The sequence below is a fragment of the Aethalodelphis obliquidens genome, unplaced genomic scaffold (assembly GCF_003676395.1).
Source record: "Aethalodelphis obliquidens isolate GAN/ISIS:26980383/991018 unplaced genomic scaffold, ASM367639v1 scaffold1, whole genome shotgun sequence".
Classification (NCBI taxonomy): Eukaryota; Metazoa; Chordata; class Mammalia; order Artiodactyla; family Delphinidae; genus Aethalodelphis; species Aethalodelphis obliquidens.
In genome coordinates this window covers 77,074,537-77,099,963 of record NW_020837945.1, presented here as the reverse complement: position 1 = coordinate 77,099,963, position 25,427 = coordinate 77,074,537, and the positions used below count along the sequence as shown (strand labels likewise).

The following is a 25,427-nucleotide window of genomic DNA, read 5'->3' as shown; positions in this document are numbered from 1 at the left end:
GAGATGAATTATTTTGGCTGTCTACCCTCTCTAGATAGTGAGACCTTTGAGGGCAGAAACCATGTCTTCCCTGTGTCTTTAGCCCCCCATTGGAGCTGATTATAAACTGTTGCATGTAGTAGGTTCTCACTGAGGGTTTATCGGTTGAAAGACATGGCATAACCCACAGTTCCCCCTTGCTTTGTGAACCAGACAGAAGAGGTGTCTGAGTGGCTGATAGCTGTAACTGGAGGTGACAGGGTGATCTGACGTGTCCTAAGCAAGTGCAGTCTTGTTTCCCTCGTGGCTGTGATTATGCTCTCCTGTCTAGAATAAGAAAAGGGTGATTTGATTTTGAGTAATACGCAACCCAGTTCTAACTGTGTACCGTAAGTGCCTTCCATTGTTCTGCTGAAGGTGATTTTCTACCAGCATGAAATGTTCTCCTTCCCAGACAGTTGATAGACGAGCTGAGTCATGCCTGACCACATTTAATAAGACAGAGGCAGCGAATACCTGAGGGAGCTGCCTTTGAGGACAAGCTGACTTTTCTGACTCCTCTGCTTTTTAAAAGTGGGTGTTGTGAGAGAAACTTGAGCATGAAGATAGCTTCAGAGTTTCCACTGGAAACAAGACTACATGATGACACTCTTTAATTCAGACAGATGTGATCTGCCCCACTGCCTCTTGGCTGTGACATGTGTCTTCTGACGCTGGAAACTGCTAATCATGGATTTGATGCTCCTTATTAAAGAGACTCACTCAGTTTGTTCCACTTTCTATTAACAAGTGCCCACCCACTCCCACTCTTGTGCTTGAAAAACTGGCTTGATTTTATATTTTTAAGTTTCAGGCTAGAAAACACTGTTGAAGTTAGCACTGATTATAAACCCATCATATTATAGAGATGGAAAGGGTTAGAGATCATCTGGTTTTACGTCCTTGTATTATACATGAAAAAATAAAATCCAAGAAAAGGAAAGTTACTTGGCCACATTCATGGTTAAATTTTAGATCCTGGAATGAGGCTGATCTGTGTTAGAATCCTTCTCTCTCACTTACTTGCTGTTGTTAAACGATAAACTGGGGCATATTAAAATTTTTAAATTTTAAGAGGGTATTTGAGCAAAAATCGATGCAAATTGGGCAGCATCAAACTGGACATAGTTAGGAGCACTCCGCAGAGGGGAGCCAGGGCCAAGACTTCTATGGAGAAGAGGTGGAAGCAAGACAAGGAAAGTATTTGATTGGCTACAGCTTAAGTGGTTGCATTAGTTGAGAAAGTCCAGTTGGCTGTTTGTGAGTGATTGTCCTTAGGTTTCATTTTTCTTGACCTTGAAGCATTCCAGCTTAGGTTTTGGCTTGCTTAAGTAGGCTTCCAGGACATTACACCTCAGTCTAACGGCCTCTTTGTTTAGTTAATTTAACACTGTGTAATCCTGCAGATACTCTTTCACTTATCTAAGGCCCCTGTTCCTCATTTGTTAAATGCGGACAATAATAAAACCATCTGAAAGAGTTGTTATGAGAATTAAAAGAGACAATAAATGTAAAGCACTTAATACCTGGCATATGGAAAGCATTCAGTATTAGGTGGTAATTACTATAATAATGGTGGTCTCACTGGCAGAGTTAGTGCAAGAAATCAGGTCTCCTGATCCTATGTTGTTATTCTCCATAAAGAATACTACTAGATGTACCTCAGGAACTCTGTTTAATGGCAAGGAAGTTTAAAGATATCTGTCTAACGATGAATTTTATGGTCAAAGAAAAGTCTCAGCAGTTAGCTGTAAGACAGAAAGAACATGGCTTAAGAGGCTCAAGAATCAATGTGGGGCTTCCCTGGTGGCGCAGTGGTTGAGAGTCCGCCTGCCGGTGCAGGGGACACCAGTTCGTGCCCCGGTCCGGGAAGATCCCACATGCCGCGGAGCAGCTGGGCCCGTGAGCCATGGCCGCTGAGCCTGCGCGTCCGGAGCCTGTGCTCCGCAACGGGAGAGGCTGCAGTGGTGAGAGGCCCACGTACCACAAAAAAAAAAAAAAGAAAGAATCAATGTGAATGGAGTATTTGAGGGAAGATTGTATATAGTCTCCAAACAAGAAGCCAAAGGACTGAGTATGATACCAGAGTCTTAGAGGATCAGTAGAGAGAGGACTGGTTCTGGAATCAGAAACTTCTACTGCCCAATAGCACTGTGGGCTTCCCATGTCATTCTCTGAGCCTCTCCAAACCCCCAAACGAGGCAACAACCCCCACCTCCGTGATCGAAGAACACAGTGTGTCTGAAACTGCAGTGTCAAGTATAAATTATTGTGTACTCTGTTAACAATTACAGATTTATAATCTTTGGCGGGATGTGGTGAGGGCGGGGAAGTAGGCACTGATTCCTGAGTAATAAGTTTGGGACATTTTACTGACTTAAAGAGTATGAAAATAAAAAGCCATTTCTAATCAACCACCTCCATTATCACTTTCTCCACGAGGCAGGGAGCCACAGCATTGGGAGGCTAAAAGTACCCAGAGAAGAGTGTCCTGACTTGACAGTTTTGCCTTGGGATGTATACCTTGGGTAGACACATACACACACAAAACAGAGATATATACACGGACAGTTAAAGTTGTATGTTGAAGCTCCTAAAAGCCTTCTTGGTGTGACTGCAGACCCTTTTCCTGATCTAGCACCTATTTCTCTTATTTTCATGTTTTCTACTTTATGGTAATTATTTGCTTTTTTTCAGCATCAGAACACTGGCATGTATCCCCTCGTGAGTGTCAGTGGAGAATGTGTGTATCACATGAAAGAGGACTGATAATAGTAGGGTTATTAGCTAAAATCTTCTACGTTTGGTTTCTTTGGAGTGTTTGCTTTTGCTTCCTATATTGAAAATTTATTCTCCCATTTTGCTTCCTATGTTTCAAGAGCTCTGGAGTTCAGGAAAGTTGGTTTGTGTTTTCTGCTTTCTCTTCAGCAATAAATATGTAAGAGGCAAATGTTCTCAATCCTATAGTGACTCAAGAAGCTGACCATAAATATAAGCATAAAAATTCAACCTTTGATATGCCAGGAGAAAAGAAAAACAGAAACTGATGTAAGTGTGGTATAAACTCTCTCCTGTAATTGGTTTTATAGGCAGAAGTCATGTGTGATATAGGAAAAGTAACCAGGAATCTGGAAGGTTTCATCCTGCCTCTGGTACTAACCCAGCGTTTCACTCAGGCATTCCTTCACCCCTCTGGTCTCAAAGCCTAATCAGTATAATGTGTCCTGGAACTGGATGATTTGTAAGGCCCCCTTCCAGCTCCAACCCATAGTGGTTTTTTTCAGATGCATAGTGGATTACAGGTGGCTTAAACATTCAGAAACTTGGACCGTGATTTAATCTTGGCATTTATCTTCCCAAGACCTTGCTTCTCCCCTTGGGAGCTGACGCTGTTCTCTTCCTGAGGGACCACTGAAAGCCCAGCCACTTGGAACCCCTACCTCGTGAATTCTTCCTACTGCCCCACTGTCATTCACAGCCAGATGTTTCCCAGACCCCGTTTCGAACGCTCAGCTTTTGTGGCTTGCTTCACCTGATTTTCTCAGAATCTTTTGTTTTCTGCTTGTCACTACCAGCCTTCAAGAAAAATCTACATGCTTGACACATTATTAAAAGTGAATGAGACTGCACTGGCATTTCACAGGTGATGCCTCTCTTAAATGCAGTGGCAGGATTGTAGCCCCTGTCTCTTCCCCTGGCAGGTGATGAAGATCTCAAACGTCCTTTTACTCCAGGCAGTTTCCTGAGAATTTCTGAGGAGGTTGCTGGCAAGGCTCACAAAATGCTCTTTTTTTTTGACTTTGTAGTTGCTTATAGAATATGATTGCAAATCTTGAGGCATGGGAATCATGTAGCTTTTAATTGAAAGTTGAAGGCCCCTGATGTACTTTCACTGAACAAGCCCCCTTCACCCTCCATCCGGGACGTGAGATGTGGGGATGGAGGGTTATAGAGACATTTTGAGTATGTGGAGGGCTTTAAATTTTCATCATGGAGAAAAGTGATGGCTTGGCTGTCTTTACTAATTAAGAAGTTGGTTTATGCTTAGCCTGCTTTCTACATTTTAGGACTCAAATTTAATTTTGGATTTTCTGTCCTGGATCTGGTAAAGTGCAATAAAAACTCAAAAACAAATGCACATAATAATTTTTCCTGCTATCTTTCCAGGTCTTAATTCCCTCATCTGTGAAAATCAAAATAATAATTGTAGCTAAAATTTATTACGTTCTTACTATGCACCCAAGCGTATAATACCACATATACGATCTTCTTTACCCCTATCAACAGGTCTGCTAGGTAGGTACTTACATTAGCTTCATATTTTGCTTCATGTATTATTACATGTGAGGAAGCTGGGGTATGGGATCCTTCTTTCCAAGTGCCATACTTATGGGCAGCATTGCCATCTACTTTACTTGAGTATCAGCCTCAAGGATAAGACCCATATCCCATATATCAGCTTCTTCACCTGTAAAAAGAAAAGGAGGAGAATTGGGTGGCTTGATTATGTAGAACGCATGTAGAGTTACCTCCTATGCTCCAGTATTACTGTTACCGGTTTCAATCTTCCTGGATTTGCTTTTTTTTGCCTATTTCAACCTCTGTTTTGAAGGAGAATATACTATTATGCTATATACATTCCCAATACCAACTGGGAATGTTTGTGTAGATATGCATTTTGCTGGAATGTTAGAGTAGACAGAACGTGACATTTGGACCGAAAAGAAGTGATTCTATGCTTGCCATTCATGAGCTCTATGCCATTCATCAAGTTAGCTCTCTGAGCTGAGTTACCCCATTTGTAAAATGAGAAGATTGTTCTAAATATTTTAAAAACTCCCCTCTAGTCTAACACCCTCAAACACTGTGTTAGAGGTGAGTCCTCATAAGGTTAAATGATAACATTTGTTGGGCCACATTTAGTTTGAAATTGTCCTTTCTCAGTTTGGAATCAAGAAAGAGAAGAATATAATATTAAGAATAGTGAGGATTACTGAATAGCTCTCTGTTAAACACATTAAAGAACATTGTCTCTTAAGTCTTCAAACCAGCTTTCTTTGACAGAGGAATATTTACTATACTTGCCCATACTCACATGGTTAGCAAGTAGCAGAATGATTTGAACTGGGGTTGTCAGACTCCAGAGACTCCATAGAGAAAGTAGTTTCAGGAGAGGAGTTTCAGGTTTGGTCACTCCCCACCTCTATCATATATTGTTAGCCCATCTCTCAGACCTGTCTTTTATCCTCTCTTGGCTTCATTCACCTCATCTGTAAAATGGGGGTATTACCAGCTATCGTACTGGAACAGAAGGCTACCACCAGATCTAAGACCCTTGTGTTCTGGGATTCTATGATGCTGCCCTGGGATTCTATGATGCTGCTCTGGGATTCTATGATGCTGCCGTGAGCCACAACTACCGTGGAAAAAAAGATGACTAAAACTTAGATTTTTTTTTATTCAGAGGAGAGCTATTTTACCTAAATAGCTAAATTTAGGTAAAGAGCTAAAGGTATTTTACCTTTACTAAATTTTTTTTTTACCTTATTTATTTTTTTACCTTTACTTATTTTACCTTTACTAAAGAGCTAAAGGTATTTTACCTTTACTTCCAATGCTGAGGATCTGTTTCTTGCGTGGAAATTTGAAGGCAGAGACCTTGTGTTTTGCTACATTTTGTTTATAGCCCTAGCACTCATAGGACCCTGAGTAAATATTGTGTAATAATGAAAATGAAGAGAGTGAAAGTTGCTTGATTATTATATGAGAATAGTAATTGGATATTTACATCTTAATCATGGATTAGAAAAAAATTGCTTGGGGAAAATAACATAAAAACCAGCTAATGACTGCTTAGAGTTTCCCTAGCACACTGTGCCACACTTGACATAAGCCCGTTTACTTACTGTCACAACAGCTCTGCAAAGAAAATCATTCCCTTCAGCCATATGAGGATGCTCATTACAGTGATTTTTTTAAGGAAAGGAGGCAGCCTACCCATAATCCATTCTTTAGCCTGCTAACCCCTACTGCCACTTTGGTGAGAGAAGCGAAGCCTTTTCTAGGTAGCTATTAGATGATTCTCTTCCACGTTCCTCCTTATTATGCACAGCAACAGGAAGGGTGGTTGTTGGACCTTTCTTGGACCTTAACTCATGATGATGAAGGGTCTCTTTGTTGGTGCTGCAAGAACCAGTTGGGAAATGACTTGATGGAGATGAAGAGCGAGCCTGAAGACCTTCAGCAGCTCCTGTAGACCTGAGAACTGTAAACATTTCTAGAGCACACATGGTTTTTTCTCAAGTCCTCTGCCACAGGGAAAACTTTGTAGAAAGTGACACTCATGTTCACAGACTAAGAAAGGAACAGCTACATGGCAGGACTGAATGAAAACCAAACTGTTCATAGACCCTAGAGTGCTGGTCCTATAACAATAATCAGACTTTGAAAGATCTCAACTCTACATCATCCTTCAGATGATTTGATTTTGTAACTTTAAATATCACCTACTTTGGTATATGCTTTGGATTTAAACTTCATAAGTTTGGTTGTTTTCATCTATGAGGTTTCATTGTCCCTTTTCACCTCTTCTCGTCTTTATTTTCATGTTTGCCTGGGAATGACTTTCTCTACTTTTTTTTTTTTTTTTTCCATTGTGGGGACTACCACTTCTAATTGATATAAAATAACAGTCTTTAGGTCAGTGTAAAGATAAGTGCCCAGTGTCACAGGGGGGCTTTGTACACTATCTGGAGTAAAACTTGTTGTAGCAACAAGACCCTGACAACCTCTGCAAAGTTGACGCTGTAACTTGTGGGTCTTCACCCTCCCCCAACCCACTTTCTGAGTTTGGCATTCTTTCCTTATCTGGCAAATCTTATCATCTGCTCAGATCTAGTTCTTATTTTTTTTCAAATTACCCAATCAAGAAAACTCCCTTCTTTGGTGGGAGTAAGGTATGTCTAATTATCTGCTCCAGGAAAGCCATCTGCCAGTTATTAGCTCAGTATTGTTGAACAGTACAAGCAGCCTGAGGATGTCTGATGGGTGCTCATAGCCACTCCAGCTTTCCTCCCCCACCAGGAACTTCTCTCTCTCCTCTTGATGGCTTAGTTGACAACTATTAAATTTCAGCAACATTTTCTAGACCTTTGAGTAGCTCTCCTCTGAATAAAAAAATATCTAAGTTTTAGTCATCTTTTTTTCCACGGAAATCATACTCTAGGAAATGTAGTTCGTAGATTTTTTCTTTTGTTTTTAAAAACTGGTGATTAGGGCTTCCCTGGTGGCGCAGCGGTTGAGAATCTGCCTGCTAATGCAGGGGACACGGGTTCGAGCCCTGGTCTGGGAGGATCCCACGTGCCACGGAGCCACAACTACTGAACCTGTGCGTCTGGAGCCTGTGCTCCGCAACAAGAGAGGCCGCGATAGTGAGAGGCCCGCACACCGCGATGAGGAGTGGCCCCCACTTGCCACAGCTAGAGGAAGCCCTTGCACAGAAACGAAGACCCAACACAGCAAAAATAAATAAAATTAATTAATATATATGTTTTAAAAAAAACAAAAAAAAATGGTGATTAATTAATAGGACACTACTAGAAAAATATCTGGATAGTTTTAGTATTTTTTCCACTGAGGAACAAAAAGGAATATATTTTTCAATGTAAACATTAATCAAAAACCTAGAATCATGGGGTGGATAAAACCTCACAAATAGTTCAACAACCCACTTGTTATAAGAGATGAAATAAGACATTTTTATCAATTAGAATGATGATCAGCTTTGAATAAGGAGAAAACAATACATTAATACTTCCCCAATGTTGATGTGCATAGAAATCACCTGGGGATCTTGTTAAACTGTAGATTCTGATTTGGTAGGTCTGGGTGGGGCCTGGAAGTCTGCAGTTCTGACAAGCTCCCAAGGGATGCTGCTGATGGTACGTTCAGTAGCCGGGATATTAAAAAAAATACATATTTCCTATGTAAAATTTAGAGGTAGAAAATTCAGGGCTGATAAGCCAGCTCCATACTTATTCAAGGTCCCATCTCCATTCACTTTCACATTCCTCCATCTTTAGGGTGTGGCCTTCATTCTTATAGTCCATAAGGTAGCTCCAGCTGTCACATCCATGTTCCCAGCAGCAAGATGGAAGAAGTGGGATGGTAGCAAGAGCACAGGAGACATAGGATATGTCAGTGTTTCTCAAGGAAAGTTTCTGGAATCTACCACATGACAATTTCAAACATATCCCATTGCCCAGAACTGTCACCTGACTATATCCAGGTGAGAGGAAAGCTGCAGAATATAGCCTTTATTCTGAATGGCTGTGTGCCCAACTGCAAATTCCCATACACTAGAAAAAGAAGGGTTTGGGGACATGGTATATGGGACGTGTTTAACAGTCTTTGCCATAGACCTGGAGAGACGAAATCACCCTCAGGCTTAGTCTCTGCCCTTCCATTAGACTTAGTCTCTGCCCTCAGCCTTAGATAGAATGTGCTGATGGGTGTTAAGGTGACGTCATCCACATGGGGTTCTAAGATGGGATATTAAAAGGGCCTGGTTCTCATCTCAACCCAATCTCAGGACTACCCTCTCTACCCACACCTGTATATACTATACTATACTATACTATACTATACTATACTATACTATCCATCTATACTACACTAATGTAATGACTATAATCCTGCCTAGAATCCTGTTTTAACACTTGATTCATTCATTCTACCAGCTATTTTCATTTAGTTAATTTTGCATCTATGTCTTTGTTTTTCCAAGATTGTTAACCTCTTGATGGACAGGGACCCATGCAGATCCAGCTAATACGTACTGAGCTCCTTTCATACGTCTGGCCCTTTGCTTTCGAAACATACAGCCCTGTAAGATAGGCATATGACACATGGAGAATCTGAGTCTGAGAAGGGAAGCATTTTCTCCAAAGTCATAGGGCAAGTAAGTGGCACAGGGAAAATAATAACATACAGAAATTATTTCCACCTAGGTCTTCCAATATTTAAAAATTTCCTCTTCTTTTTTTTTTTCCTATACCTGAGCTTCTTGAGTTCTTATATCTGTGTGTCTCTACCATAGCATACAACACAGCAGGTTTTCAGTAGATATTTAATAAATACAAAAATATGAGTAGCTTTCCTGTGGGAAATATCTTGCTTTGAATGTGTGAACATAGATTTGGGACAAGCCTCCCAGATCTATGTTCAGGCAGCTTTTATTTGTGCTACCACTCAGGCAAAAGTAAGTCAATTAATCTCTCTGTCTTCATTTCCTGGCATGTAATGTGGGAATGGGCATGAAAGCCCAAGAGGGTGCTGTGAGATTAATTAGTTAAAATGTATACCCTGCTATATAAATGCTAATTGCTGTCAGGAGCGTGGGTTGGATTTTCCAGTGACTTGGCTTTGCGATGGCTTTGCACATTTCCATTAGTCCTCTGTGGCACCAAGCCCTGGCCTTAAGAAATCCTTTGGCTGAGGGAAATGATGACTTTGTAGTTCTCCCGTGATGAGGGGCCAATTTAGAGAGGAGTTCCACTATGGAGTAAACTGGTTAAGAAGGGACATTTTAAACAAAAAAGTAATTCATTGTGCCAGTAATTCACTAAATTCCCTTTGCTGTTATTAGAGACAAATCTATTTGCATAACAGCCTTTTCTCCAGTCTTTTCTTCGACTAGTGCCTGCAGTGAATCATATAATTAATTTGGTATTACGTGACACTCCAACCCGTTACCATAGATTTTATTTTTATTTGTTCATTGAATAATTTAAAAAGCTCTGACAAAATGCCCTCAGGTGGCTGGCTAGAGAAAGTTAAAAAACCCACAGAACTAATTTCAAATGGGCAAAGAAAAAACTCAATAAAAATCATATCGTTTTTGTTAATGTTCATGAATACTAATATGTGTGGTTTTGGTCCCTATTATAGAGGAGTCTGATTCACTTTATAGATACATGCATTTGGCCCGTGAAACATTCTGTAAGGGAGATACGTAGCGGGTATAATGATGTATTTTCCCTTGACCCTGTATTGCATTTAATTTGGTTGAAAACATATTAAGTCTATGGAGTTAGCCAAAAATATTGATTGACCTGTATTTAAATTTTAGTGTGTAAGGGCCTTTAACATATGCTATTTTAAAAATAACTCTTGTCTGCTCCTGATTTATTGTTATGCTATGAAAGGAAAATTCTGGCTTCCTTTATTAGTCGATACTAGTCGCTATAACAGATTATGTCCACCAAATCTCAATGGCTTAAACGATAGAGACTTGGCTTCACACAGTCACAGCTCTTTGAAAGTGAGACGGCTTTCCTGAGAAGCTCTGCTTTGACTGATGGCAGGAATCCGGGCTCCTTCCATCTTGTGATGCTGCACATTTCAAACATTTCTGGTCTTCAAGGACTCCGTGGAAGGGAAAGAGAAAGCACCAAAGACTATGCTGGGAGTTTCAAGTTGTACAGCATCTCTGGCCATACTCATGGGCCAGAACCAAATCACATGGCCCCAACCCAACTGCTAAGGATATGTAGGTTTCATATGGGCCGAGGAAAAGAAAACAGGACTAATGAACATTTGGCCAGTCTCTGCCACAGTCTGCCCCAGTGATCACCAAAATTCCATTTCATACTTCTTCCTAAATGGGTCTGCTTGAGTACATGCTTGTGGTTGTTATGTTACACTAGCTCTCTTTTTCCATCTCCCTTTTCACAATTAGCATTCTCCTACTTTACAAAAGAAAAATACAACTGTCACTTATCATCTGTCTTGGTGTTAATTATTGTTCAGGGCCATAAAGACTTCCCAGGGCCAAAGTAACGATTTATATCATTGGTATCCGAAAGTCTCATTTAATCAAGGTAACATTAACCCCCAGAATGGTTTCCTCCTTCTCTGCAATTTACCAGTGTTCCTGTTAAAAGCGAGCCATGATATCAGAACTGTGTTCTACTGACCCAAGTTGGGGTGATCTGAATTGAGATATGTTGTTGAGTGGGGTTGCAAGGAGAATGATACTTTTCATTTTATAGCCTTGCCTCTAAAATCATTCAAATTTGAGCAAATAGTTTAAAGTTCTTGACAGAGAGGCCTTTAGGAACAGCATAAAGAATATTTTTATGAAATACAGAAGGCAGTAGCATCTTACTTCATCCAGACAACAAACTTAATACAGTGCAGTTCCAGACTCTGTCAGCTGCCAACTGTCTCTCTCTGTCTCTTTCAACTATATCTTATAATTTAAAAGTGAATGAATGTCCTGCCAATGCATATTAATACAAATTTTGGAATTAAAAAACGAAATCAATACTTCTTTCTCACAGAAAGTAGGTATGATTAGGATGGTTTGACACTGAGAGGGACTTTGCCAATTGTATTGCACAGTAGATATTTCCTTCCTTCCTTCCTTTGTTTTTCTCTAATTAATATTTTAATTATTTTCAAAGCAAGTCATGCATGGAGGTATTTTAAGGCCAATGTATTAGCGGGGATACCAAAATAATTATATTCTTTCTGTCATAATTTTCCTCTGCTCCTACTAGTTCTCTTCTTCAGAGACAATGACTTTTGAGGATTTTATTTATTTTTTCTGGCATTTCCTATCTACAGTTTGCTAACCAATTTGTGTATATTGTTATTTTTCATTTGGTCAACCCTATGTGTTATCTCTTCACTTTTTAAAATTATAGTAAATAAGGACTCTCTAAAGTGCTATCCCCTTTGCTTTCCTTACTCGTACCTCTCTATATAATATTATTGCAATATTTGGTTGAATCAATAATCATTCAATTAATATATCTTCAAATATTAACGAACTATGATTATGTTACCTTTCTTATTTTTTGAAGTTATGAATTGCCTTGCTTTCATATGCTTACTCTAATTAGTATCCTTTGGTAACCATTTTCATACTTTTCAATTACCCTTCAGCATCATTTTTCACAGTGCAAATCTAATCAGATAATCCATCAGTTACAATTAATTTTTCTTTATTGGGGGTTTCCATTTTTTTTTTTCTATCTACACTGATTTACCACCAAGCCCTACTGCATAGCTGCTTTCCTGGGATATCCTGCATTGTTATTCTGGGAATCCCTTCCCCTCTCTCTTTAATTGCATCTCCTACTCCTTGATCTCCTGTTTCCCTTCGTCTTGTTTTTTCTCTCATTTTGTTGGCACAAATCTCCCAGAACCTTCTTGAAAAAATAGCACATAGGATATAAAATAACTGAGTCTTTATGTGTCTGAAAATGTCACTCACACATGATTATTTTGGTGGGTTTAAGGTTCAAGATTGCAAATAAATTTCCTTTAGATGCATTGCTTCATTATCTTCTAGTTTCCAGTCTTGTTTTTGAGAGTTGCAAAGCCATTCTGATTCCTAGTCTTTTGTACGTGACTATTCTTTTCCTCTTTCTTACTCGCTGGTAGTTTATATGATCTTTTCTTTTTCCACAGTTTTAAAAAATATTTTTGTGGTGTAAGTCTGTTTTCATCCACTGTGTTGGGGCAATTGACAGATCTTTTTAATTTAGAAGGTTATGACTTCAGTTCTGAGATTCGTTTTTGCTTTGAATTATTTAATGGAGAGTTTTCTTTTTATTTTCTTTCTTTTGGGGATCCTACTGTTGAGATGTTGAGACTCGTGGACTGGTCTAACTTTCTTCTCTATTTTCTGTTTTTCTTTCTACTCTATTTTTTAGAAAACTCTCAAATTTAACTTCCAAATAAACCATTTATTAAATTTTACCTTTCTTCAATCATGTTTTTAATTTTGATAAGCTTTTTTTCTCTGAATATTCCTATATCATTCTGTTCTTGCTTCATGAATATAAAAGTTTCCTTATCTCTCTGAGTATGTTAATGATAGTTTTTTTGTTTTTCTTTTAAAAGATTTATTTTTCTTGAATAATCTTGGTTTTATCAAATTTTCTTTTACAATGTTTCTTTGGATGTTACCTTCTATAGTAGAGATTTTTCTCAGATGTCTCCTGGGGCTGTTTGTTCATATTTAAGAAGAAGTGATTAAGAAGCTGATTAAAAATTCTAAATGTGAATGTGGGACTTGTTAACCTTGAGCTTTTCTATTGGATGATATGATGATATGGCTGTACAAGTTGTTTAAAAAAAAAAAACTCTGATACTAAGATTGTTAGATCTTTCTTCTGAAAGTAGTCAGATTTTCTGGAGAAGATTCATTCATTCTCCTGCCTGGAGAGTAAAGATCTGGCTGCTCCTATCCTTGGAGCGCAGTGGGAAAGGTTCCTGAGTGCTAGGAGGGTGGGGTTGGAACCAAAGATGTCACTTTTTGACATAGCGTTCATCCAGTTCTCCTTATTTTACTGTCCCACCTATGTGCTTATTTTTAAGGTATCTGGTTGCATTTGCCAGGATAGGATAGATTATTCATATTGGTAGTAAGCAAATCCCAATTCTCTATGACTTAAAATAGCAAAACTTTGCTGTGTGTCATCCATACCAAGGGAACCAAGCTAAAGGAGTCTCGACGTCTGTGCTTTCATATTTGCTAAGGCAGAAGAAAAGGAAGCATGGTGAAATATACTCTGGCCCTTAAAACACTCAACACAGGTGACGCTCAGTACATCATTTTGGCCAAAGTGAGTCACATGACATCCCCTTATTTCAGAGGGGCATAAAAGTACAATCTTACAATATGCCTAGTAAGAGAACTCAGAAATATGGAGTGTGTGGTACTAGTGATTACTTATCTTGATACTGACAGTTTCTCCTCCTGGGTTTTCTCTGCATTCTGCATTGCAGATTGGTTTGTTCTCCAGCTCTCCCCTCTTCATTTAGGATTTTTCGTTTTAAATGTGCTAAGCTGGTCACCACTTGTCCATTTGATGTTGCTATTATCTTTCCTCTTGTTATTGCTATTACTTGGGTTTATGTCTTGAAAATTATTTTAGTTTTAGTGGAGTTTCTTTCATAAAGGAGTGAAACTGGATGCATGTATTCAATCTGACATGTTTAACTGAAAAAACTATGGTTATAACTTGCTGTTAACTGAAGGAGCTAATTCTGCAACTATGCAGTTTTAATGAAAATATATTTAAAGAATGTTATGATAGATGTTTAATAAAAATATTTTATTATCAATTTGTATCAATGTGAACAACACTTTGATCTTTCCAGTTCTTTCTTGTGTATTGGATTTTAAAACATGTTCCTGAATGAAGTACAGAAATTGTAAACAATGGAAATTTATTGATTCTTGGAAAAGTCAGTTTGTTAGCTTTCCCGGAGGTCTATTATTTACTTAGAAATGTATTACTTACTTACAAAACATTTTGTAAGTCATAAAGCTTCAAATGCTTTGCTTTTATCAAAATTAGTCACTAATTTAGTTGTTCTGTTAGCTGTCTGCTTATGCCCAAAATGTTGCCTAGCAAACGATCATAAACTTCATTTAATTTATTACACATGTATTATTGCTCATGAGTCTATAGGTTTTCTGGGTGGTTCTGGTGATATAGGCTGAGCTTGCTCTTACATCTTTGGTCAGCTGTAGAGAGGTCTGACAGCTGTGCTTCTGGAGGGTGCAGCTGTCAGCAAGGGTGCCCCAGCTCTACTACATGTGGTCTCTTATTTACTAGGAAGCTTTCTTGTGTATTGTAGTCAGTTTGGCTGTCTAATCTAATACCAGTAGACACACATGACTAATCCAAATTGATATGTGCAGTAAGTGTAAAATACACTGAATTTTGAAGAGTTATTACAAAAAAAGAATATAGGGGCTTCCCTGGTGGCGCAGTGGTTGAGAGTTCGCCTGCCGATGCAGGGGACGCGGGTTCGTGCCCCGGTCCGGGAAGATCCCACATGCCGCAGGGTGGCTGGGCCCGTGAGCCATGGCCGCTGAGCCTGCATGTCCAGATCCTGTGCTCCGCAAAGGGAGAGGCCACAACAGTGAGAGGCCCGCGTACGGCAAAAAAAAAAAAAAAAAAAAAAAAAAGAATATAAGTATAAAATAGCTTATCAATATTTGGGATGTTTGGGATATATCGAGTTTAACAAAATACATTATAAAAATTAATTTTACCTGCTTTTTATTTCTTTAATGTGGCAACTAGGACACCTAAAATTAACTATGTGGCTTGCATTTTATTGCTATTGGACAGTGAAGACCAGGGGAGAACTGGGAATCTTAGAGGGTTGCCATTTCAGTTACAATCTTCTCCTTAGAACCTCTTTTGTCCCCAGAGGAGTGAAAGAGTACATGATTTCTTTTCCAGGTGAGATTCTCCCCCATACCTTGTAGGGTTCAACAGGATCAAGCTATCAGATCACACTGTTATCCAATGGATAGTCAAAAGATAATAAATGAATGAGGGGAATTCTCCTCACACCACAGCTGCCTATTACATGCATTTATTAGAAAGAGGCTAATGAATACGACCCGAGAGGAGGGTCCGGAAAATACTGCGGTATCCTAAAGAGAAGGTGTGTTCTCTGGAGATGAGATGACTCCTCTGCCTTTTCTTTCTTTTTGACTGTTCCAGAACGCTGTGATGACTGGGGACTAGATACCATGAGGCAGATCCAAGTGTACGAAGATGAGCCAGCTCGTATCAAGTGCCCACTCTTTGAACACTTCTTGAAATATAACTACAGTACAGCCCATTCAGCAGGCCTTACTCTGATCTGGTATTGGACAAGGCAGGACCGGGACCTTGAGGAGCCGATTAACTTCCGCCTCCCTGAGAACCGCATTAGTAAGGAGAAAGATGTGCTCTGGTTCCGGCCCACACTCCTCAATGACACAGGCAACTATACCTGCATGTTAAGGTAGCCTGACCCTTATGGTGACTTTCTCTTTTCCCTTTCGTTCCTGAACCGTTTTCCAAACGATGCATGGGCTGTGAAGGCGGGAAGGGGAAGAAGGAAGCATGTAGAGAGATTTACACTTCACCTCATTGGCTTAGCTGAGGTTAGCTGAAAGAGATGTGCAGAGAAAATGGTTGAGCTTCTGAGAACATTCTCAATAGGTGGTTCCTTTTCAAACCTGACATACATCGGGTTGTCTAGAGGTGGAGGCTTGTTCATTTGTTCCCTTTCCCTGACATGAATCTGCCTCCACGTCTGCCTCACCTGAAGGTATATCCGTTTCCCTGGACAATGAACAGGGTAGGCAGTAGAGCCCATTCATATCTGTTAATCTTGGCAACTTTTTAAGTACCTAGCACAAATAAAGCCTCAGGATGCCATATAAAGGAAAGAATATCTGAGAGGCATTAAATATACTTAGAACAGTGCTTTTCAAACTTTTCCACCAAAATTTCCCTAAAAAGCAAATGAATACCAGATCTCTGGGAATCTAAGAGTATAATCAAAAGCACCCTACCATTACTGCAAAATTTCTTTCAAATCCACTTTTTCTCTGAAAGTTCATGTACATTTTGCATTTTACTTCACAATATACCAATTTTCCTTTTACAACAGATTAATTTTGTTTTTCCTCTGGGGAAAAAAAAAAAAAACCTTGAAAAAATTGAGGGTCCTTCTGAAAAATAACCATTTTAAGCCTTAGTACTTTAGCTACTTTTTTTCCTGAGATCCCTTTTTAGCTTCCAGGCTTTATTTTAGTTTTTAAACTCCTATCTGAGTTGTGAATTTTTTTTTTAAAGATAGTTTCCTACTATTTAATAATACATTGGCTTTCCTAGGTCTTCCATAACAAAATACCACAGACTGGGTGGCTTAAACAATGGAAATATGTTTTCTCATAATTCTGGAGGCTAGAATTCCAAGATTAAGGTGTCAACACGGTTGGTTTCATTCCTCTCTCCTTGGCTTGTAGATAGACATCTTCTCTCCATATCTTCACATCATTTCACCTCTGTGTCTTCTGTGTCCTAATCTCCTCTTCTTATAAGAGCATCAGTTATATTGGATTAAGGCCCACCCATATTACCTCATTTTACCTTAATTACCTCTTTCAAGAGCTATCTCCAAATACAGTCGCATTCTAAGGTATTCAACTTCAACATATGAATTTGGGGTGGGGGACACAATTCAGCCCATAGTGATAGAGCTGAATGACATAACAATAACAGAAGAGCATAACAGAATAATAATGTAAGCCCAGACCTTCTTCTGAATGCTCCTTGTCTCTCATGGATGTTATAACTGTTCTCTGATGGAGAACTATGACTATTGTTTTGATAAATTTAAACAATGTTCTGATTTAGTGAGAAAGGACTTCTCTATCACAGAAAAAAGCATATTGATCACTGTGGCTTTGGGAGTCCCTTGTAACCTTTTAAGTCCCTTCTGAGGCTTTTACCCCTTCTATTTAATTTTGTTGGAGTGAACTCTAGACTGGGATGTGAGCTTCCAAGGAGCCTGCAATACGCATGTGTCCATTGTTTATGCCCTAATACAGCTTTGGTATCTATACCCACACAATGAGAAAGCTGGCCTAAACGTTCTTTGAGCTCCTTTTCATCTTTGGCAATTGTTAATCTAGTAACATTTCACACATACACCTTGGCAAATACCTGGGGAAGGGTCATCAGTAGCTTTCTGGTTGACCTTGGTCTCTACTATGCATTCTAGTGCTTCAGTATCTCTCTTTTTTTTTTTTTTCCTTAGCAACCCACTACTTCTTTAGAACTCTCCTCCAAACTTTTCCAGCCTTCTTTTATATTATAGGAACAGGGCTTATGACTATCTAGGCCTGAGTATACCTTTAGTGTTATTTATCAATTTCCAGATTGCCATCTCTTCAGTTTACCTGTCTGCCTATCTTCTAAAGAAAATTTGAATTAAACTTATCTGGTGGGGGTACCAGAAGCTTCCCATTGTCCTGTGGTGATTCCTAAACTGAGAATGACCTTAAACTGAACCATGTGAAATCATAGGCCTGATGTCATTAAGAAAAAAAAGTTAAGATTCATCCTCTAGGATTTTACTGCTTGTATTCTTGCTTCAGTACCTCTATTAAGATAACATCCAGATTTGACTTACGGAGCTGGAAAAGTCAGTCCATTCATTGTTCATCACTTGATTTTATAGTCAGGAAATGTATCTTATTAAGCTGAAATTTACCTTCTATAACTTCTACCTATAGGATACTTCTACTTGGAAGACCTTTTGTTATCTGTAGGTAAAGATTGTGCCTGCCACTCTCCCTTTCCACCTTATTACCATTGTCATAAGTCATCCTTAAACACTCTCTCCTCCCATCCTGGGGAGGGTAATGAATTCTCCCACACTTTCCATTGGATTTAGTCTTAATTCATGAGTTATTGAGTATATAATATGTCTTAAATAGAAATCACAAAAAGGGGTGGACAATGAATGACCCATTTATATATCACCCTAAAAAATCAGTTATTTTATTGTCTATACTCCCTTTATTGTTTTCATATATGTAATACAGTTTTATGTATATTCCATGTATCCAACAAATATTTATTCAGGGCCTACTGAAAGTTTAGGCACTGCACTAGATGAAAGAAATAAAAGAAAACACATATGGTCGTGACTTTGTGTGAACCATGATAAATTCAATCAAGGATTTGTCCAAGGTGCTGAGAGGATGAGAGTCCTAATTTAGATATGGGGTGTGTGGAGAATGACATAGACCTCAGTGTGAAAGGTAGGGTGATGGGAAAAGAAGAAGCCCCCAGGCAAATGAAATGACTTACACAAACATTAAAGGTATAAATACAGTTCCCCGCCATCTTTTTTTTTCTTTTTTTAAAGATTTTTTTTTTTTTTGATGTGGACCATTTTTAAAGTCTTTATTGACTATGTCTTCTGTTTTATATTTTGGTTTTTTGGCCACAAGACACGTGGGATCTTAGCTCCCCGATCAGGGATCAAATCCACAACCCCTGCACTGGAAGGCGAAGTCTTAACCACTGGACCGCCAGGGAAGTCCCTCCCCAGCCATCTTAACATGTTTTATGTGTTTGTTAGTTTTTTCCTTCATGCTTGATTTTTTTATATATGTGTACAATAACTTTGGATGGTTGTACCATGATTTTTTTTTTTTACAGTCTTCCTTTTCATACGTTTTTCTACTGATTCCAATATCTTCCTTGCTGATATAGCACAGGATGGGCAGTTTTGATCATGTGCTCTCTCTATTCTCACTTTTCCTATGTCTATCATGTGAAAAAATCTCCAGAAATAAGCTTACAAGGGAAAAGGCTCAGGCTTTTAAAAATGTTTTTGGAAATATATTTAATTTTCCAGAACTCGTTTATACCATTATCAACCATGAGTTAATATGCTGTTCTTACCTGTGCCTTACCAGTACTGAGTGTTATTAAGAATGTTTTAAGGGTAAAATTAAACATTATATACATGAATATATACACACACATACATATGTATGTTTAGGAACATATCTAAAAATCTAAATAGTTTATCAATAGTAGCTAATTGTGTCTGTTTTTATTCTGTTGTGTCAGTTGTTATAGAAAATACCTCCATAACACATTTAATTGTTACATGAACTTAATATATACATAAAGTCTCAATACACAGCAGTACTTCACTTAACTCATTTTAATGTGTTTGCTGCATCAAAACAAATGCAAATGAGACTGCCCATTCATTGCATATTTTTCTTTTCAGGAACACTACATATTGCAGCAAAGTTGCATTTCCTCTGGAAGTGGTTCAAAAAGATAGCTGCTTCAATTCTCCCATGAAACTTCCTGTGCATAGATTATATTTAGAATATGGTGTTCAGAAGATCACTTGTCCAAACATCGATGGATTTTTTCCTTCTAGTGTCAAGCCAACCATCACTTGGTATATGGTAAGCAAACTAGAGGGCATTTACCCTCTCTAAAATGACAATGATTATTTGTTGAGTTAATATAGAAACTGAGATTTTTCTCATCATCATTTCCTCCTTAATAACTTTATACAAATCTTTTACTGCTTCCTCACTTTGTACCATTTTAAAGGAAGTGGTGGAGATGCTTTGTCTCAACCCACCATGTCTTAAATTACATTCACTGGACTACCAGAACTACCTTATTTCTATTAACTTCCTGTGAAATACAATTTGAGAAATATTGCCCACTTCTACTCACTGCTGAGTGAAGTCAGAAGCTGCTAATTCATCTGGTGAATTTCAGCTCTTTGGTTAATAAGTACTGTATTTGATTATTTGTATGTGTTTTCACGTTTGCCTTCCTTTGTGGGCACGGTCGATCTGTGGTCTATTACACATCTGAGAGCTTTGGAAAGTATTTAATCAAAATATGAAAGTGTTGGAAGATGACACTTGGGGCAGCAGCGTAGTTTTCTAATCTCTTCAAATATCCACCTGAACCAAAGCCAAAAACTCCTGAAAAACATTTAAAACAAAACTCAGTGACAAGTTATCCCTAAGAATCACTTTCAGTAAAATAAGTGAGATAAATCACCAGTACAACCCATATAGAATCAGAGTCTATAGAGAAGGAAGCTGATGGAAATAATATGGTATCTGGCAGACTCAGGAAGAGGAGAAACCCCAAAAAGCCAGTGGGTGAAGCAATTTGAGAAGAGCAGCCAAAATGTTGCTCTCTAATAGAGAGTGAGTCCAAGCAGCCTATAGCAAGATATTTTGAAGGAATTGGAATAGTTCTAGTGCCTCGGAACTCTGAAAAACAACCACCCACACTGAGGAAAAACTGCTAGGAGTGGAATCAAAATAAACAGGGTCAGGGTCATGTAGACGAAGGAAGGAGAACCTGCTGAGAATGGAGGAGCCGAACAGAATCAGGAAATCTCAAGACTGTAGTTTTGAAGAAGGATCTCTGTGAAATTGGAAAATCCTGCCAAATCATAAAGGTCAGGAAAACTAGTTTTACATAATAATGAGCAACAAAAAGAATCAAGGTAAAATCCCATTCGAAGCTATAAGAAAAAAAGGAGATTGAGAGTCCGCCTGCCGATGCAGGGGACACGGGTTCATGCCCCAGTCCGGGAAGATCCCACATGCTGCGGAGTGGCTGGGCCCGTGAGCCATGGCCGCTGAGCCTGCGCGTCCAGAGCCTGTGCTCCGCAACGGGAGAGGCCACAACAGTGAGAGGCCCACGTACTGCAAAAAAAAAAAAAAAAAAAAAAAAGGAGAATAAGAAGCAGAATAACATTTCTATAGAAAAAAAATAAAAGCATTCCAGAACGACCTATTGCAACCTACTGTTTCAAAAATTGGCACAAAGACATTAAGAAGTGATGCAAGATGAGAGAGGATAACAAATAAAAATTAGAAAATTCCAGAAATTATACAACTCAGTAAAAACTTAGAAGAAAATTAATTATTTCAGAAATAAATCTAAACTAGGAGGAGTAAATAGAAAATAAACACAACAAATAATACCTTAAGATTAAAAGAAAGTGGAATGGAGAAAAAATGTTGATCAAAAATAAATGATGAATAAAAATAAAAAGGTCAGAATGGATATACCAATATCATATAAAGTAGACTGTAAGATGATTAATATTATTAGAGATAGAAAGGACTTTTCAGAATAATAAAAGGGTCAACTCATCAGGAAGGCATGAAAATAATAAAAAAGTATATATGCTTAATAACAGTGCTTCAAAATACATGAAGGAAAAGTTGACAAAATTAAAAGAAGAAATAGACAATTCTATAATCCTAGTTGAAAACTTTAGTATCCATCTCTGTTTAAGCCATTAATGAAGTGACTCAGGGAGCCAACTTTAAGAGTTTTTCATTGGCCAAAGATGGAACAATTTAAACTTTAGTAAGGATATTAATTGCAATAGGTCGAATCTCATGAATTAAATTTAAATCCATAAGTTCATAATGATATTTCAAAATATGGCCACATTTGGATGAGAATAGGAAATAAAAACGTTACCTTGAAAAACCGGTAAATAAAGGCGAAAAAAAGCCAAGATTTTATTTTGCCTTTTCTATAAGAAATGTATTGTTATATTGAGTAATGACATAGTGCAGGGAAGTGTATTTTTATAAAAGTATATAATCACTTTGCAAACCCCAATGAATTACTAAATCTAAGCATTATGCATCATTGACTGTTAATATCATAAGGAGAGAAACAGCCACTTTTCTTCTGATGAAAGAACACAATATTACCTATAATTGTGCCAAATGGATTCAATCTGAGTCTGATAAAACCTTTGGATCCTGCTGCCATTTTGCAGGAAATATAGAGAACAGAGGAATGTATTGATCTGCACCATGAGTTTGCAATCAGCAAAATCTAAATTGTGAGACACACTACAGGCCAAATGTCTTGTGTTAGTCAACAGATAAATTGCAAAAAAAGAAAGGCATAGAGTGGGAATGTATAGATTAAAAGAAATGTAAAACAGTTAAAACACTAGAGTGGATGAGAATATAGTATCTAAGGACATATATGAGTGATAAAATCATACATGAAAACAAGGAAGTGACTTCTCTATGAAGGTATAGATAGTTGCTACTTTGGGGGATAGTAAAGAAGGTGTGATTGACATGGGGCATGTAGAAGGCTTTCAAGGGTGACTGGTAATGTTCTATTCCTGGACCTGAGTGGTGGTTTTAAAAGTATTTGCTTTATACTAATTCATTAACTCACACATATGTTTTGAGTGTTTTTCATATATGCTTCATTCTATAGTAAAATGATTAAGAGGAAGGGAGATGATAGGAAAGGAAGGGGAGGTAGAGGAGACTGATTTAAGATATATAACAACGAATTGCAATGCATGGACCTTAAGTGGATCATGTTTTATTCAAACAAACTATAAAACATGTTATGAGGAAGTCAGGGAAATATGAACACAGAATATTGATGATATCAATAAGTTATTATTACTTTTCAAATTATGATAATGGTAATGTAGTTATGTTTTCGGGAGGGGTCTTGTCATTTAGAAGTACACACAGAAATATTTACAAATTAAATTGTATAATGTCTGTGATTTGCTTTGAAATAATACTGGGATGCAGTGAGTGGGTATAGATGAAATAAGACATAGCCTGAATTGGTACTTTTGACTAGAGATATGGGTACAGGGATCACTGTTTATTCTATGATTGTACTTTTCCATAGTAAAAAGGATTAAAAGAATTATATTAACAATTTGACATCAATAAGTGTAATATGTCTTCTGGTTAAAAAATTATATTCATCTATTTATCTGCAACAAGGTCTCCCGTTTCTAATGAGATCCTATTCACTTTTTCTATATTTTGAATACTTTATGGTCTGAAAAAAGAATTTTACTTTTATACATATTCTATTATTTTCTCCTCTTTTTCCTCATGTATTCCCTCTGCCTGGAACATCCTCTTTTTCTCCTTTAGAACAAATCAAATTCTACACCTTTGTAAAATGTTCCCTGTACTCTCCAGCTGAAATAAATTTTCCCTCATATACCCTCAATTAGCTATTTATTTGTAACTGTTTCAATGTCACTTTTCACTTCCTTTATTGTTTTATAACCATTTATTCATGCATATATTCAATACATACTTGTTGAAGATCAACTGTATTCAATGCAATATATCTGGGGTCTGGTGGGTACACGGTAATGAATGTGATATGTGCCCTCCCCAGCATAGTCCCAAAGGATCTCAGTTTAATTCAAACAAATTTATAAATAAGAATTCCTGTTCTTATCAAAAAGTAGAATTCTAAGTTCTACAAGAGTGTCAAAGAGAATTTATTGTTGGTTTTAAGAGGAGGGACAGATTTACATGCAGGTGTTCTATGAGATTGACTGTATCTTGAGGGCAAAATTATGCCATATCCATCTCTGTATCTCCAACGATTCCCAGACTTCTGGTTTTCCTGAATGGACCGATGTCGGTGCTATTAACCAAGGTATGAAATAGCAGAGGAGGAAGAGGTTTGGGGATCAAGTAATGAATTTAGATCATGTCATATTGAGTTAGATTTATCTGTGTGACATCTAGGTGGCAGTGACCAATAGGTAGTGGCTACATGTGTATGGATCTGGAGCTTATAAAAAAAAAAAATCAAAGCTGGAGACAGAGAATTGGATACATCTATGTGACAGTTGAAGCCCTTAAGAAGACAAACTAAAGTGAGAAGAGAAAAGGGCTAAGATAAAAATCTGGAGAGAATGTTTGTGGGGTGAATGAAAGCACAAAGCCTGGAAAGAAGACCAAGAAAAAAAAGTCATGGTGGTAAAACCATCACCATGGCAGATAACCAACAATGTGCAGATGACTAAAGAGGATAACCAGTAACCAGCCAGCCTTTCTATTCTCTGATTATGAAAAGGTTGCTATGGATGTGTGTTATACTGCTTTTCATTTCTTTACGTTTTGGTAATTGACACCTTTACTCCTAAGAGTGCTTCCATGTTGGGAACAAAATAAGGGTTCTTGGTAGCTGCATTTTCCTATCACTGTGTAGCAATGATGCTATTGTTTTTTGCTTTCCACCTCTACAGTCACTCCCTGCATCCACCAAGGTATTTGACCTTCCTACAGTAGTCCTCTTTCAGTTGTTATCAGCTGAATTCCCTACCTTGACATTGTAGAAATGGTCTCTTTTAGTAATACAAATAACTCTATGAGAGTTAAAAGACACATTAATCAGTTCCAGCAAATTTGCTTCCTTGTTAGCGGAAGGATGAAAACTGATGAATTGAAAGAAGGAAAAGGAAACTAACATTTCTTGCATTTTACTAGTGCAATACATTGTGCTACGTACTTTATATGTTATCGTATGTAATACTCATCACAATCCTTCAAGGTAGATATCATCCTTATATAGATTAGGAAACAGATGTTTGGAGACATAAACAATAATAGTTCACATTTATTGAGCACAGTAATTCTTCTAAATGCTTTAATAATTTCACTCATTATCGATATCTCAACGTGAGGTGGACTCTCTTGTTTTCTCCATTTTGTAGTCAAGGAAACTGCGGTGTAGAGTGGTTGAGTGATTTGTCCAAGATTCAGCACTATGCAATCTGTATCAAGAGCCCAGACTTTTACATTATCTTATATAAATTGCTCAAAATAATCCAGCTGATAATAGGAGAATCTGGAATTTCAGGCCAGTTCTGTGTGGTTCCAAGACCTATGCTCTCCAGAAATGGCACAGAGAGGGTGGTCTAGTCTTTACTTCTGGGGGGTAGGGCACTTTGAAGGGCAGAGCAATCTTTGAACACAGATTGGGTTGTAGGCTGGACTGTGGAACTTAAGGAAACCTGTGAAAAGAGAGCCCTGGAAAATCATAAGGTGTGCAGAAAAGCTGAGATTGGAGGGAACAGAAAATCTAAAGTTTGTATTTTAGAATCTTAGGTTAATAGGGCAGGATTGAACTTTTCCTCCTCTGCATGTCTTCTCTTCTCTCATCCTGTCTTCTGCATGGCATGGTTTTCTTCATTCAGCGCCCAGAATT

General features: G+C 38.0%; 1 protein-coding gene across 3 annotated transcripts in view; it reads left to right on the top strand.

The window, feature by feature from the left end:
* Window positions 1-25,427, top strand: part of IL1RAP (interleukin 1 receptor accessory protein) — a 125,147-nt gene that overhangs the window by 62,030 nt on the left and 37,690 nt on the right. For all 3 annotated transcript variants that reach the window (XM_027108882.1, XM_027108871.1, XM_027108876.1), the window contains exons 3-4: window positions 15,558-15,843; window positions 19,645-19,831. In XM_027108882.1, the coding sequence (XP_026964683.1) occupies window positions 15,558-15,843; window positions 19,645-19,831 (473 nt within the window). The remainder of the gene's footprint in view (window positions 1-15,557; window positions 15,844-19,644; window positions 19,832-25,427) is intronic.